This window comes from Hipposideros armiger, unplaced genomic scaffold, assembly GCF_001890085.2.
Source record: "Hipposideros armiger isolate ML-2016 unplaced genomic scaffold, ASM189008v1 scaffold_0, whole genome shotgun sequence".
NCBI lineage: Eukaryota > Metazoa > Chordata > Mammalia > Chiroptera > Hipposideridae > Hipposideros > Hipposideros armiger.
This window is the reverse complement of record NW_017731350.1, coordinates 7,976,965-7,991,258: the sequence shown is the minus strand read 5'-3', so window position 1 is coordinate 7,991,258 and position 14,294 is coordinate 7,976,965. Positions and strand designations below refer to the sequence as shown.

Sequence of the window (14,294 nt, the reverse complement as noted above, 5' to 3'; positions counted from 1 at the left end):
AGCAGGGCCCTGGTTTGGATCCCACATGAGGGCCAGTGACGCTGCGCCCTCTACAGCTAAGATGGTGAACAACAGCTTGACCTGGAGCTGGACTGCCATGAGTCCACGGCAACTGCATAGGCTGCAGCCCCTGCTGCAGTGGGCTGCCATAAGCTACTTTGTGTGGCCGGCAGCCAGTGTGAGCAGCCGGCAGCTGATGTGAGCTGCCAAGAGCCACTGTGAGCGGCCATCCAGAGGCCGGCGACCGATCTGCCTCACCCGGGAAGAATGCATTCATAATACCAACATGGGCCAGTGAAGCGACGTCCTCCACAACTAGACTGAAGAACAAAAAGACAGCAACTTGTCTGTTCCCTTCCCCCGATTCCCCAGCGCTGTTCCCCTCCCCCAATTCCCCAATAAAATCTTAAAAAAAAGAAAATGGCATATTATATAGCTATTAAAAATGATGACATAGATCTGTTTACCAACGTGGAAAGATACAATAACTGCAATATACTGTTCAGGGCCTTGCTTTTTTGCCCTTAACAACATATATTGTATGATATTATTTTCAGTAAGACTGTATACAATTTTATAAGCATGGAGAAATGTTAAAAAGGAAATTTACCCAAATGTTGGAAGCGATTATTTCTGAGTTATAGGATTATTTTACTTTTTTCTTTGTATTTTTTTCTGTTTTAGTTGCAACTGTTACATAAGTGTCATTTGTATTTTAAAAAATTAAATGCTATATTCACTATGTTGTTTTGTATACATGGAACTAATAAAAATGCTATACAGACTTAAATGCTATATAGAAATCTACTAATGTGGAAATATTTTACAACATATTACTGTTTTTTTAAAAAGTACTCAAAAGTATGGTCTGTTATACTCCCAATATTATTAAAAAAACATATTTAAAAATATATATTTATTTTATACAAACTAAATATATATTTACTTACATATTTGTTTATGTAATATATTATTATACAGTATATATAAATATTCATATATATACACACATACACACAAAAGGACATGGATTGGACTATTGTTTAACTCTGAATGAATAGAATAGTGAATACTATAAATGTTTCTTTTGCTTATCTCAAATTTCTTGTTTTTCTGTGAACCATATGGATTGCTTTCTATGTATTAAAAAATAAAAAGAACTTCAAAAAGGAAAATGCATAAAACAAATTATAGATAGCAAATCTCAAACATATGAAAATAAATCCATAGGGGAAAAAAGTGTTACTGAAATTAATATAAGGGCAGATTGAGGGAGCTGGCCCTTCCTCCTGGACTGATAATTTTTAGACATACCATATACATTAGGTAATCTGCCCACCTGTCTTCAATGCAGTGTCAACATATCCCTCATAGAGCTGCCTCTGTGCGAGTATAAAGAAGTGGTAAGCCTCGGCCCCTCTCCAAGCGTTATCTGTGAAACGACTAGTTGTAGACACAACTTCTTCTTCCAGCAAACCGGCCAAAGCAGAAGTGGCCTAGAAGTAAAGGAGACCACGTTTTCTGTCAGCACAACTGTTATATAACAATGGTCCTTTCAATGAAGACAGCTTCTGAAATTGCTATGCATTAAAATATGTAAGTTAGCAGATTTAATCATTACAAAACTGTCACTACAGACTTAATTTCTACATTATAATTTATATGTTTTCTTCAGTTTTACTGAGGTACAAATGACAAACAAAATTGTTAAGATAGTTAAAGTGTACCTCGTGGCAATTTGCTATATGTGTACATCATGAAGGGCTTCTCGCCCTGGTATGACCAAGTTTCAAAACAGAATTGATTAAACTTTAAGTTACTAAGAGATTCATTTTCACATTAAAATCATATACATATTCTAGGCAAATTTCTAGAACTCACTGTTTAGAAAGGATTTATTAAGTGAGGAAGTAAAGTGAAGACTAGAGATTGGTCTTTTAGAAAAAATAATTTTCAATATTTCCAAGTAGAAATTTCTAAAATTTGATTACTAATTTCAAATCAGTCAGTCATTCCTTTTCCTCATACCATTAAGAAAACAAATGTAAATAAACAAATTAAATGGCCTGTCCATAAAAAGAAGTTTGATAGTTTTTTCCTTAAACACTTCAGATGATTCAGCATTATTTAATGTTCTACCTTACCTCCGAACTCTTTCCTTTAACTTTTCCTCGTTGGGCATTTTTCATTTGTTCATGGTACTTCTCTATAAGTAAAGCTGATAGTACATAGAGCTTCTTAACACGTAAAGGTTTAGTTCTTTTCTTTGCCTCTTCGTCTGCAATCTTTAAAGATTTGAAGAATTGGGGGAAGATATTTCTTAATCTATATGTGTACAAATATAATCATTTATGAAATTTGATTCTCTAAAAAAAGGAGAAAAGCCAGTAGGATGAAATAAAAATACCAGCCACTTATGATAAATATTTTAAAACCCATTTTCTTTTCCTTAGTATTAATAAGTACTTAGTTCTTTCTTGGTATTTAGTACTTGGAGTTAGAACTCATAACAATCTTAGAAAACAACAGATGCTGTCAAATAAATCAGAATGAAGAAAGCTTTCATGAAATGGGTAATATTTTCCATAACAAAGAGATTTTTAAAATAATGCTCCAAGTACATAGAGATAAAGTGGCTTTAACATGGTACATCCTCCAGATAGTTTAATTTATTTCAATGTGAGGGAAAATTTTCCTTTTTCATTAAATCAAATGGGAAAAGAACAGAATAGAATGTAAAATGTGCAGACATTAATACTGTACTAGTCATCCTCTTGCCAAATGCATATTATGAAAAGTTCAACGTCTTTAAAATGTACATTTAAAAGGACTCAAAACTAGATTATCAACAGGGTTTAATTCCCAGTTACAGGAGTTTGTACTTTACGGTCCCTAAAAATTCTATAATTCTTTGTTAATGTCAGTATTAAGTAAATATATCATTGTTTAGGTATTAATAGGTATTAATATTAATAAATAGCCTCGTTAGTAAAAGGTAATAATACTAACACATAGTTATAGTACTAGTAAAACCAGAGGGGTTTGCTATAACAAATATTTGTTTCCAAAGAAAATATGTGCTTTAGTATGTAAGAAAACATTGGTGACTAGAACAAACCAAATACTCACCAAGAATATTACATTACCTTAAACATCAGTTTAGCAGCATCATAAAAGTAATTGGCTTTCCGATAGAGTTCTATGGCATCAAGAGTTTTATTCTTTTCCAATAAATGAGATGCATACCTCGCTAACAGGGATCCAATTTCTTTCATACTATGATTTTTAGCCAATTCAACAGCTTTGTTCCACTGAGGGGAAAAAATATACCATGCAGCTACCCAAGCATTTAGAGTCATATATGTCATAAAATTCACACAATAAAGCTTTAAGTTTATATTAATAAATATACTATATTAATTAAAAACTGGCATGTTTTTAAAAATCACATTAAAATAAGCAATTATAAATTTTATAAGTTAAACATGTATCAGAATGATTAAATGATCTAAGACTGCTTTGCTTAAGAAGTACGTCTGAAAAGGAAAGCTTCAGAGTTTATAATCACATTAATCTTACAATTCTCATTTTGCACACACTGTGAACAAGAAAAAGATATATTTATAGTAAAACAAAACATGCACTTTCAGTTAAGAAAATGTCCTATCGGATTTAACATTTAAAAGTTATTTTTATAAAGCAAGTGGAGCTTTATAAAATACTTTAAGAAAATACTTAAAAGAATACATTGATAGTCAACAATTTCAATATCAATTCTGTATTTTAGTTAAATTTCAGCCCTTAAAAATATCAAGTATACGTTTTCTATAAAGGGAAAGGAATACAGAATTTCCAAAATAAATATTGATAAAGTAACTCAATTCTTTCCTCTTGCAATGACCATTACTTGGTCCTTCTTTGGAAACAAAACCCAAAAATACAGAACATTATGAAATTACTTACAGACAAAAACTTGCCAGACAAAAACTTATGAACACTGACATAAATTAAAAAGCACGGGTTTATTCATGTTCCCATATTGAGTTAGCTGTGACTGGGTCATCCCTGACAGTGGCACTTCAAGAGGTAAATGTAAACTCCAATATTTTCTCAGTCCTCAACGAAGTAAGAGACTACCTGGCTCCTTTGACGAAATTCGTCTCAAGCTCTCTAACCCTTATAATGGCAACAGTCTATACAGGATGACTGTGGAGACTTTAATTTTCAGTTCCTTACTTGGTTGAGATGCACACAGGTATCTACGGCTGCCTTTGGTTGATTACATTTCAAAAATGCAGTCACTGCTTGTTCACACATTCCAACTCTCACAAACATTTGTGCTATTTCCTGTAAGGATAAAACAATACTATCAGATTTCACATACCAAGGCAATCGCTTATATTTTAATTTACAAAACTCCATGGGGACAAATTAGTGTTAAATTTACTGGTGGTTACAGTAATTTTTCATTTAAACAGACACAGGGACAGAGGCTACAAACCAGAACGGGTGCCATGGCATCACCTTCTGTAAAACCAGGGCTTCCCTGGCTCAGGTGGGGATCTGGTTAACTAGATCCTGAATATACTGCACTCTGTTCTCTCAGTTCAGTAGCTGGTTTACAGAAACGTCAGGCTCTAAGAAACCCCACACTGGTGGGTAAGAACACCTTTAAGGCAATAAATGGTATAATCTAAGGTAATTGTTAATTTGAGGCTTAAGGGAAATCTCACATGCACAGAGCTCTCAAATTTCTCTCTAAAGAATGCCCCAAATTGGCCATTCATTGGGTCACGAAGCTGAGCCCCAAACAAAACTCCCAAACAAAACTCCCTCAGAGGGTGTTGGCAAGGAGGGAGCCACAGCAGAAACCCTCACAGCCATTTCGCTGTACTCTCCATCTCCATAAAATCATTTTTTTTAATTTCTGAATATCTAACTGGCCAAAGATTTTTCTCTCCCCAATCCCACTCTAAAGTACTTTGGGTAATATCACAAAAGTACATTTTCTATCCAACTATCTTTTCAAAAGTAATGCTTACGTTTTTCTGATTATAAAGTAATACATTCTTATGGTTACAAAATTAGAATACACAAAAATGCAGTTACTCATAATCTTACTATCCATAGGAGACGTCTCTCAATAGTCTGGTATAATTTCCTAATATCTTTGTCCTATGAATATATACGTGTGTGAGGTGGTGTATATATTGTGATCATACTATATACAGTTTTGTATCCTGCATTTCCCACTTAAATATTATGTCCATTTTCCCATACTACTAAAAACTCCAAAACTTGATTTAAAATTTGCAATACTACTTAAAATTTTTAATTATTTAATTATTATGATAGCTATAATTACTATTTACTCTGTAATATCACTATTCTAGATACGCTACAGCAATATTTTTCTGCATCATCAGACACCCCTAACAGACAACACTTGTGTGGGATACACTGTCCCTATCTATACCCAGGATAATAAGTAATTTCAGTTTCTTTCCCACTCAAGAAAACACATAGAATTGAGAATGCAGGCGCATGAAATGCCATTATTACAGGGATAGCAGCTCTCATTCACAGTAGGGAAAGCTGAATCATGAGAACTTTATACTCATCTATTAATTAATACACAACATTTTTGTGGCAGAACTCACAACTGAGATCATCCACACCTTGCAGCTGAGTGCGGCTAACTCTGCAGGTATTACACAGCTCCGTGATTTACATTTTAGATAAAACAAATAAAATACAAACTCATTAGCATCACTCAACAATTAATTAAGAGGCTTAACAAGAACATTCAAAACAAAGTTCCAGAGAACTCTGCTTTTAGTTTCTCTTTCTTAACATTAAATACTTTATTGTTACTATAGCCTAATGAAAGTCAAGCTATCTTTTTTAATTTTGCTGTAGAAAATTTCAGACATACATGCGCACACACACTAATCCACAGACCTAGCCTGGATTATTCCGAAGCAAATCTCCGACAACATGTCATTTCATCTGTAAATACTTCATGTGTTCAGCTAAAGTTTAAAAGCGATTTTATAAAACTGCAAGAGTACACAAAACTATGATTCTGCTAAAGTAGTAGGAATATGACTAATTTTCCCTCCATTTTCAAGTATTCTGCCATATTGATATACTGTTCTAACAATGAAAAGCATCATTCCTTGTCTAAGAAACTATAAGATTATAGATTTTAAATTTTCTTTGTTACAGAGGATGTTTCCTGATTATACCACAAAAACCTTATAAAGTAACCTAACAACCTCAAAAACTAAAATTTCCAATACCTACTGGAAGCAACTTGTGGTTTTCCGGAAGCGAACTGGCAAGATTCTCCAACCCCTCAAAATCTTCTAACATATAATAACATTCAGCTAAGCGTTCCTGGTTTCGGCCTTGTACATAATATTGTACAGCATTCAGCCTACGGGGGAGAAAAAATAAAACTTTTTAAACTAATGTGAATCTCCTGATAAATAAGCGCTTTCACCAAAAACTATTCCTTCATTAGAATTACTACTACTGCTGCAGTCATCATCTAGTTACAGAATGTCTTTGAAGCATATAGATGGGGGGTGGGGAACCACCTAAAGACTGTGAAGCATATTTTAGCTACAACATTCTTCGAATATTCTTAATATTGTTTTAATTTGATACACAAGTTGTACTTCCAAACACTGCCATAAATTAAAAAGCATATTGATCCTAATGAAAACTTAAAAATAAAAGCCAATGATTTCTGAAAATAATCTATAATAAAATACTTTTTCGGAAATAAATCACATAATGTCTTAGAATTGCACACTGTGGTCTCAAACAGCAAAGAGCCGCCTGGAACTAGGCACACGTTCTGTGAGTCTGGAAGCCTGAAGTTGCACAGTGCTTATCTAACAACTCTGCGGATCTCATGGTCCCCCAGCGTAAAGCTAGAGCTGTCTGAAGCTTAGGACCCAGGGGGATGGTCTTCATTTCCCTTGCATTATTTCATAGGTCAGTCCTCAGGCCGCCACATTTTAAGTGCTGGCGAATGAAGGTGGTCCAGACAGGTTACCTACCACTTTTGTCGATCAGCAAAGTAGTCTCCGACGGCATTGTGGGCTTGCTCAAGAAGACTGTCATCTGCATCACCAGACCCAGTCTTCAGGAGCTGCAGTACTCTAAACCAATCTCCCAGTTTCTGCCGGAGGCCAATTGCAAGATCTCTACAAACAATGGCATTCATTCATTCATGTATTCATTCATTTGACAAAGGTTTATCAAGTGCCTCCTATGTGCTAGGTTCAGTTCTAGGGTACTGAGGATACAACAGCAGTGAGCAGACAGAAGTAAGTCTCCAAACGTTTTAGAAACTTACACTGATGAGGTAAGAGGCCACAGGGGAGAAGCTGGAATAGGGAACAAGAAACAACTTCCTGCCTTTTATTGTCCTGGACTTCCAATTTCCTTAGCAAAATAATGATTTAAATAAGAATCACTTCTTTTCATCAGTTTCTGAGACATGATCAGGCTTATTTAAGAACCAAACAGCCAGCAGAGTGGCTCAGTTGATTAAGAGCTCACTCAAGAGTGCGAGCTCTGAGCAACAGGGTTGCTGGTTCGATTCCCGGCCGAGCTGAGCTGCCAAGAGGTTGGCAGGATGGCTAAGCTAAAAAAAAAAAAACCAAACACATAAACACATGTTTGGTTTTAGCTTTCGTTTCAGGGCTTAAGTTGTACTAAAGATCTTCTATAAGTACAAGTAATATTTTTAAAAAATAGACATGTTTACAGCTGATGAGAATTTTATACATTATCTAAATCTAAAATGAAATATAAAGAATAAAACTCAGTCCCTAAATATGTTTGACTTTGATTTCATGCTCCTTGACAACAGAAAATTAAATAATGGCCTAAACCAAAATTATTTGGGAAGAACCCAAATAATGAGCTGTGTAATAAATGATAAAAGTCCCGAGTTTTTGTACTCATATGATTTTTTTTTTCCTACCAAGGGAAAAAAATTTCTCATGGCCAGCCAGTAATATATGTAAAAACTGAGAAGAAAATTGCCCCCCAATTACAAAATATAAACTAATGAGGGGCATGTGGAATATCTAGGTTGTAATCCAAACTTGAAATTACTTTCTAAAAGAAATGGTATGATACAGTTAGTCTACTTTACATTCCTCGTTCGTTAAAAAAAAATAAAAATCATGAGCCCTGGAAGTGCTCCAGGATGCCTGCACCCTCATTACTTACCGTCTGTCCATATCAAGATACATTCTTTCAGCCTCTTCGAACCTGCCAAAGTAGGCAGCCACTTCCGCCTGCTTCATGGACTCACTCTGCAGGTTGCCCAGGCACTTCACAAACTTAATGCCTTGGTAGTCTTTGCAGCGCACAAATGCTTGCTCTGCAGTGTGCAAATCCAGTTTCTGAAGAGCTGCTTCAGCCAGTAGGCGCCTTTGTAAAAAGGAATCAGAAAAGCCTGTTGCAAATTACTGGTACACAAAACTGGAACCAGAATTCAACTATTGGGTTGTCGGAAAAGTCACAACGAGTTTTTTCTACATTTTTCGTTGCAAAAATGCGTCATGACTTTTCCGACAACCCAATATTATACTTATGGCTTCAAGTGAAACGTGGTGGAAAGTGATTATTTTAACACGTTTATACATGTTTCAATTAATATTGTGCTCATTTTGAGCACTTCGAAATCTAAAATGAATTTCTATATCTTAGAAAGAAGAGCGAGAGAGGAAGTCTATCCCCATGGAGACTAGCCTGAGAGCAGGGACGGCAGAGCATGCACCAGACACGTGGGGGAGATTTTTGTGGTTTTAAATACCAAAGTCGGGGGTGTGGATTGTCCTCTATGAATTGAGATGCATCTTCAATTCCAACTTTCTCAATCAATGCTCGACTATCTCGCAGGGACCGGATCTCAAAGTTAATCATACAATCCTTGTTTGGATGTTCTGGACTCTAATAGTAAAGGTGAAAAGAAAAAAGGAATTCAAAAGTTGCCTTTAGAGTATGTGTTTCTTTTTTATAGTTAAAAAAACCCATATTCTGTTGTAAGGAAAGCCAGGAAGAAAAGAAATGCCCATGTGTGGGTCTGTTGAGTTATCTGGGAAAAAACACCCACCCGTGAAGTCTCTCCTGGGGCTCTCAGGCTGCTTTTGGGGACGAGGGGACAGTGGTTGAAGGGGTCCCTTAAGTAATGCAGCCTTGTTTCCCTCAGTTCAATGGTCTGTTCCCCAAGCACTGCTCTCTTCTCACCCAAAGTGCTGAGGCCTCCACCAGAGCAGAAAGCATGGGCGCAAGGCCTGTACACCTCACTCTTTCATCCCTGACAGGGGCGATGAAACTATAGCTCCATGTGCTGTTGGGCAGCAATCAAACAAAAGAAAAGGGGCTAGTTTTCATCACCGCTTTCCTTTTGTAATTTAGCAGGCTGAGCAAAAAAAGAACTGAAAGCCAGCCTTACAGGACACAACTATATAGTGTTCAAAGAAAGGAAACCAGCAGTTATAATGAACTCACCAATATTCTACATTCCAAGTAGTGAAAAAGTGAAGCATACAAGAAAAGCCCCCATGTATAAAACAGCAATGGCCCCCAGAGAGCAGAGCTCTCCAAAAAGGTGAATTGAGCCCCAAACACCCCCTGCTCACCATGATGATACTACTACACCTCTGTATCTAGAAACTGACAAGCTCTTAGGGAACTCCTGGGCACAAAGTAAGAAGTAGTATGGAAAGAACATGAGGTTGGAATTCAGACAGACCTAAGCTCAAATCCTAATTCCATCATTTGCTGGCTATGTGACAACTCTTTCTAGAACCTGCCCTACCTTCCCCTCTGCCCACCCAAGAAGCCAAAACCACCTTCCCATAATATAAACCCCATGATGTCACTCTCCTGCGTTACTCCCCCACCGACTCCAGGATGAAGTCCAAATTCCACAGCAGGGCATACAAGATCCCTTATGACCTGGGCCCTTCTCGCCCATTACTTCTCCCCTTCCTTATTTCTGCCCATGCTACCAATTAAACACAGCAGCTTTGAAGCCAGGCAGCCCCAAGTCAAATCATGTCTTTGCCTACTGCTCACTGGGTGTCACTGGCAAGCTAGTTTGTCTCTAAGCCTCAGAGCTGAACAACTGGAGATCACAGTCAAACTTACTTCCTAGAGTTGCAAGGATTAAATAAGACATCACGTGTCAAACATTTAGCACATGGCCTCGCTGTGCTACTCACAGTATTCAGTCTCAGAACTGACCCAGGGCTCTTTTGCTTCAGACCTTTGAAGAGATACACCCACCGAGTGAACTAGAGCAGGCCCAACCCTGTCCTGGTTGCTCAATTTCTTGTTTATCTCCCCAACTCTTCTACTTGAGGCCAAGAACTGTGTCTTACTGTCAATAAACATTTGCTGAGCCGATGAACAGATGAACTTTGGGTAAAACATTTTACCCACTAAGAGCCTTCTACATCTAAAATGAGGTCTATGTAACATCTACCAGGCACGGTTATAATGACAAATGAACAATATATGTAATGACAAATGAAAGATGTACACCTTATATGAAGGTACTTTAGTAAACGTTAATTCCCTTCCTTTTCCTTTTGTATTCTTTCTTCTCTAGTTTTCAAGAAAATGTATCATGTTGTTTCTTTTTTTTCCTGATTTATTGAGATATAATTGACATATAACATTGTATTAGGGTTAGGTGTACAACACTCATGTTATTTCATAAAGCTATATGCTTGAAGGAATCTACAGTTCAGCTAAATATTTCCTGAGTCAACAAGGCTTCCCCCGCGACAGGGAAATAAAGTATGACAACATTCTTTTCTTTATGGCTTTGCATGTAGTAAGTCAGATAAATAACAAAACTATCACAGAGAATTTGGTTTCTCTTACAGTTTTACATCCCCTGCTGGTAAACCAAGCAACGGTACTGTAGATATTCTTTATCCTAATATTAGATATACATAAAATGTGCCCAGTGTATCAAGAATCTCAAAGTACAGTTACCCAATTTAAATACGTATATTTTAAACCCAGATACACCTGACTCCTCAATCCACACTCCTACCTGGACACCACACTGCCAGGTGCAAAAATGAATCCCAGTCAAGCCAGCAACAGAAATATAATTTTTTTTTAAGAATTACCTTTAAGGGCCGGCCAAGTGGGTGAGTTGGTTAAGAGCTTGCTCAAGAGTGCAAGCACTGAGCAACAGGGCCGCCAGTTCAATTCCCACATGGGCCAGTGACACTGCGCCCGAGCTGAGCTGTCGCTGAGCTGCCAACAGGTGGCAGGATGGCTCAGGTGGTGAGAACACGTGCTCCTAACAAGGTTGCCTGTTTGAGATGGTGGGCTCCGCCCGTCACAACTAAAGACTGAACTCGGCACCTTGGGCTGACCTGCTGCCCAAGTGGCTCAGGGGATAGAGCACTCACTCTTAACAACAAGGCTGCCAATTCGACTCCCACATGGGATGGTGGCTACACCCACCCACAACTAACAGAACACAGCACCTTGAGCTGAACGGCGTGACTGGACTTGGAGCTGAGCTTGCTGCGCCCTCCACAACTAAGACTGAAGCACAACTTGGCTGTTCCCCTTCCCCAATTCCCCAACACTGTTCCCCTCCCCCAATTCCCCAATAAAATCTTTTTTAAGAAAGAATTACCTTTAGTATCTCATCCAAAAGAACAGATTTAATTTCTAAATCCTCAAAGTTACAAATATATCCAGAAGTCTGAATGGGTTCCTTTAAAAACAAAAACAAATGTTATATTGAATTTTATAAAATTTTCCTTCCTTAACATATCATGATTTTAAATGTTATAATCAAAATTTTCAAACCAACAGAAAAGTAGAGAGAAGGCCATTAACACCCATATACCCATTATCCGAATAATTACTAAGATTTTGCTAAATACGCTTCAGTCAATGTTTGGCTGAGGTATTTTAAAGTAAATGAAGTAAATTTACAGACACGACATTTCACCCCTAAATATTTCAGTACATATACCTAAAAGCTAAAGACATTCTCTTACATGACCATTTTACTATTATCACACCGTACATAATCAATATTAATCCCCTAATAGCATCTAATATCAGCCTAAATTTTCCCAATTAATCCAAAAATGACTTCTACAGCTTGATCATTCTTATTCATGCAATTCAGCATTAAATATAATTCTTAACAAAACTGACAAAACACTATACTTGTATCTACCTACTTACAATATAGACATACGAATATCAAAGAAGCCCCATATCATGCTGAAAAGTCCATCCTCTGTAACATTAGCCAGGGAGCGCTCCTAATAGATTTTCTACATAAGATGATTTAATTTACCAATATGTAATATATGAGCCTGTAATATGTCTGTTATCCCAGTGTTACATAGGCTTGTAGAAATAAAGTATAGTAAATGAATATTATAATGTAAAGTAGCTGCCCTAAGACCCTAGCAGAAAAAAATTGGTATAAATATTACATAAACTAAAAGAAATAAACTCCCAATATGCTTACTACCTTCAAGAACACTGTAAAAAGAATAGGATAATGTTGTCTAATGATGAAAATAATACTAGAAATTAATTTTTAAAAATATGTGTATTTACAGGGCTGGCCAAGTGGCTCGCTTGGGAGCGCCAGCTCTGAGCAGCAGGGCTGCGGTTCGGATCCCACATTGAGGGCCAGTGACGCTGTGCCCTCTACAGCTAAGATGATGAACAACAGCTCGACCTGGAGCTGGGCTGCTGTGTGTGTAGGCTGCAGCGGGGCTGCAGTGGGCTGCCATGAGCTATATGAGTGGCTGGCAGCCAGTGTGAGCAGCCAGCAGCCGGTGTGAGCTGCCAGGAGCTGCTGTGAGCGGCCAACCAATGACTGGCGACAGATTGCCCCACCCGGGAAGAGCACAATGATCATACTAACATGGGCCAGTGAAGGGTTAGTTGACGTCCTCCACAACTAGACTGAAGAACAAAAAAACAGCAATTTGTCTACCTGTCTGTTTCCCTTCCCCGATTCCCCAACGCTGTTCCCCTCCCCCAAATTCCCCAATAAAATCTTTAAATATATATATATATATATATATGTGTACATACATATACCATAATGAAATAGAAAGTAACCAAAATCCAAATGAAATAACATACCGAATTTATAACTCTGAAAGTTAGTCCTTCATATACGACAGAAACTACAAAAATTATAATAATAGGAAGTTACCAAAAAGATGAAAATCAGAGGTAAAACTTTATTCGTATTTAGTTTGAATTTAGAATGTCTAACTTTAAGAATGAGGCTCTTGTATGCACATTATATGTGTGTACTGAGTTTTAAAATGTATACTTCTTTTAAAAAGTAGAAATTGTTGATTAAAATAGTCAAATTATATGAGAAAATTTATAAAATCCCTTATTTCCTCAAAAAAAAGCTGTATTACATAAAGGCAAATAATATGCTTTTGTGAGCAATAAACACACAGAAAGAATCAGAACAGAATTTAATTCAAAAGCAAAGTGTATTCCTTATAAGTTATAGGGACCTTTCATATACTTTGATTACTTTGATACTACAAGTAAACCAAGTATACCTGTATAAAAAATGTTTATCATTAAAAAAATATGTTTTGGGCTAGATAAAACACAAAGAAAGATATTTATTTTTATCAAAAAGCATTGAAAACTTTACTAATCTAGACGACACCAAGAAACACTGCTACTTCTAGAGTACACAAGTCAGATGGTCTCATGACACCCTTTACTGCCCATTCAGTTTTAGCACACTGTGACATACGGAAGTTTGTAAATACCTAATGAAATGGATTTGGGGATTACAGGATCTCATTTTAGCTAACTCGCAGAAACTGGACAAGTGTTTTAAAAAGCTTCCTGCAAAGAATCTGTGAATTAAATGTAATATTGATAATGCAAGCACAAACCAACAAGAAATGGCAGAACTCTCACCTCTCTTACTCCTAGCACAAATTCCTGAGTCAGCTACATTACATAGAGAAAACAAGAACATCCTAATCAGGTCTGGCAAAGTCAGCCAAAAATTCAAAATTATCAAGTCGACTATTTAAAACATGGGACTTGTATTTACGAAGTTAATAATTCCTCCCTTTAAAGTGTGAGCTATGCTGAGACACTAGCTAACGGCAGCATGAACCATAAACATTACCACGACATTTTAATATAAAAGTTTATTTTGCCCTGCCAAAATTTATTTTTTTCTCATTCTTTTAAAATTTCTAATTTAGGGA

At 36.7% G+C, this 14,294-nt stretch overlaps 1 protein-coding gene across 2 annotated transcripts in view; it reads right to left on the bottom strand.

The window, feature by feature from the left end:
- The window catches only part of WDR35 (WD repeat domain 35), a 57,709-nt gene that overhangs the window by 7,420 nt on the left and 35,995 nt on the right, over positions 1-14,294 (bottom strand). For both annotated transcript variants that reach the window (XM_019653651.1, XM_019653732.1), the window contains 9 exons: positions 11,699-11,779; positions 8,843-8,979; positions 8,254-8,457; positions 7,071-7,217; positions 6,307-6,439; positions 4,237-4,347; positions 3,147-3,311; positions 2,145-2,285; positions 1,340-1,496 (listed from right to left, as the gene is read on the bottom strand). In XM_019653651.1, the coding sequence (XP_019509196.1) occupies positions 1,340-1,496; positions 2,145-2,285; positions 3,147-3,311; positions 4,237-4,347; positions 6,307-6,439; positions 7,071-7,217; positions 8,254-8,457; positions 8,843-8,979; positions 11,699-11,779 (1,276 nt within the window). The remainder of the gene's footprint in view (positions 1-1,339; positions 1,497-2,144; positions 2,286-3,146; positions 3,312-4,236; positions 4,348-6,306; positions 6,440-7,070; positions 7,218-8,253; positions 8,458-8,842; positions 8,980-11,698; positions 11,780-14,294) is intronic.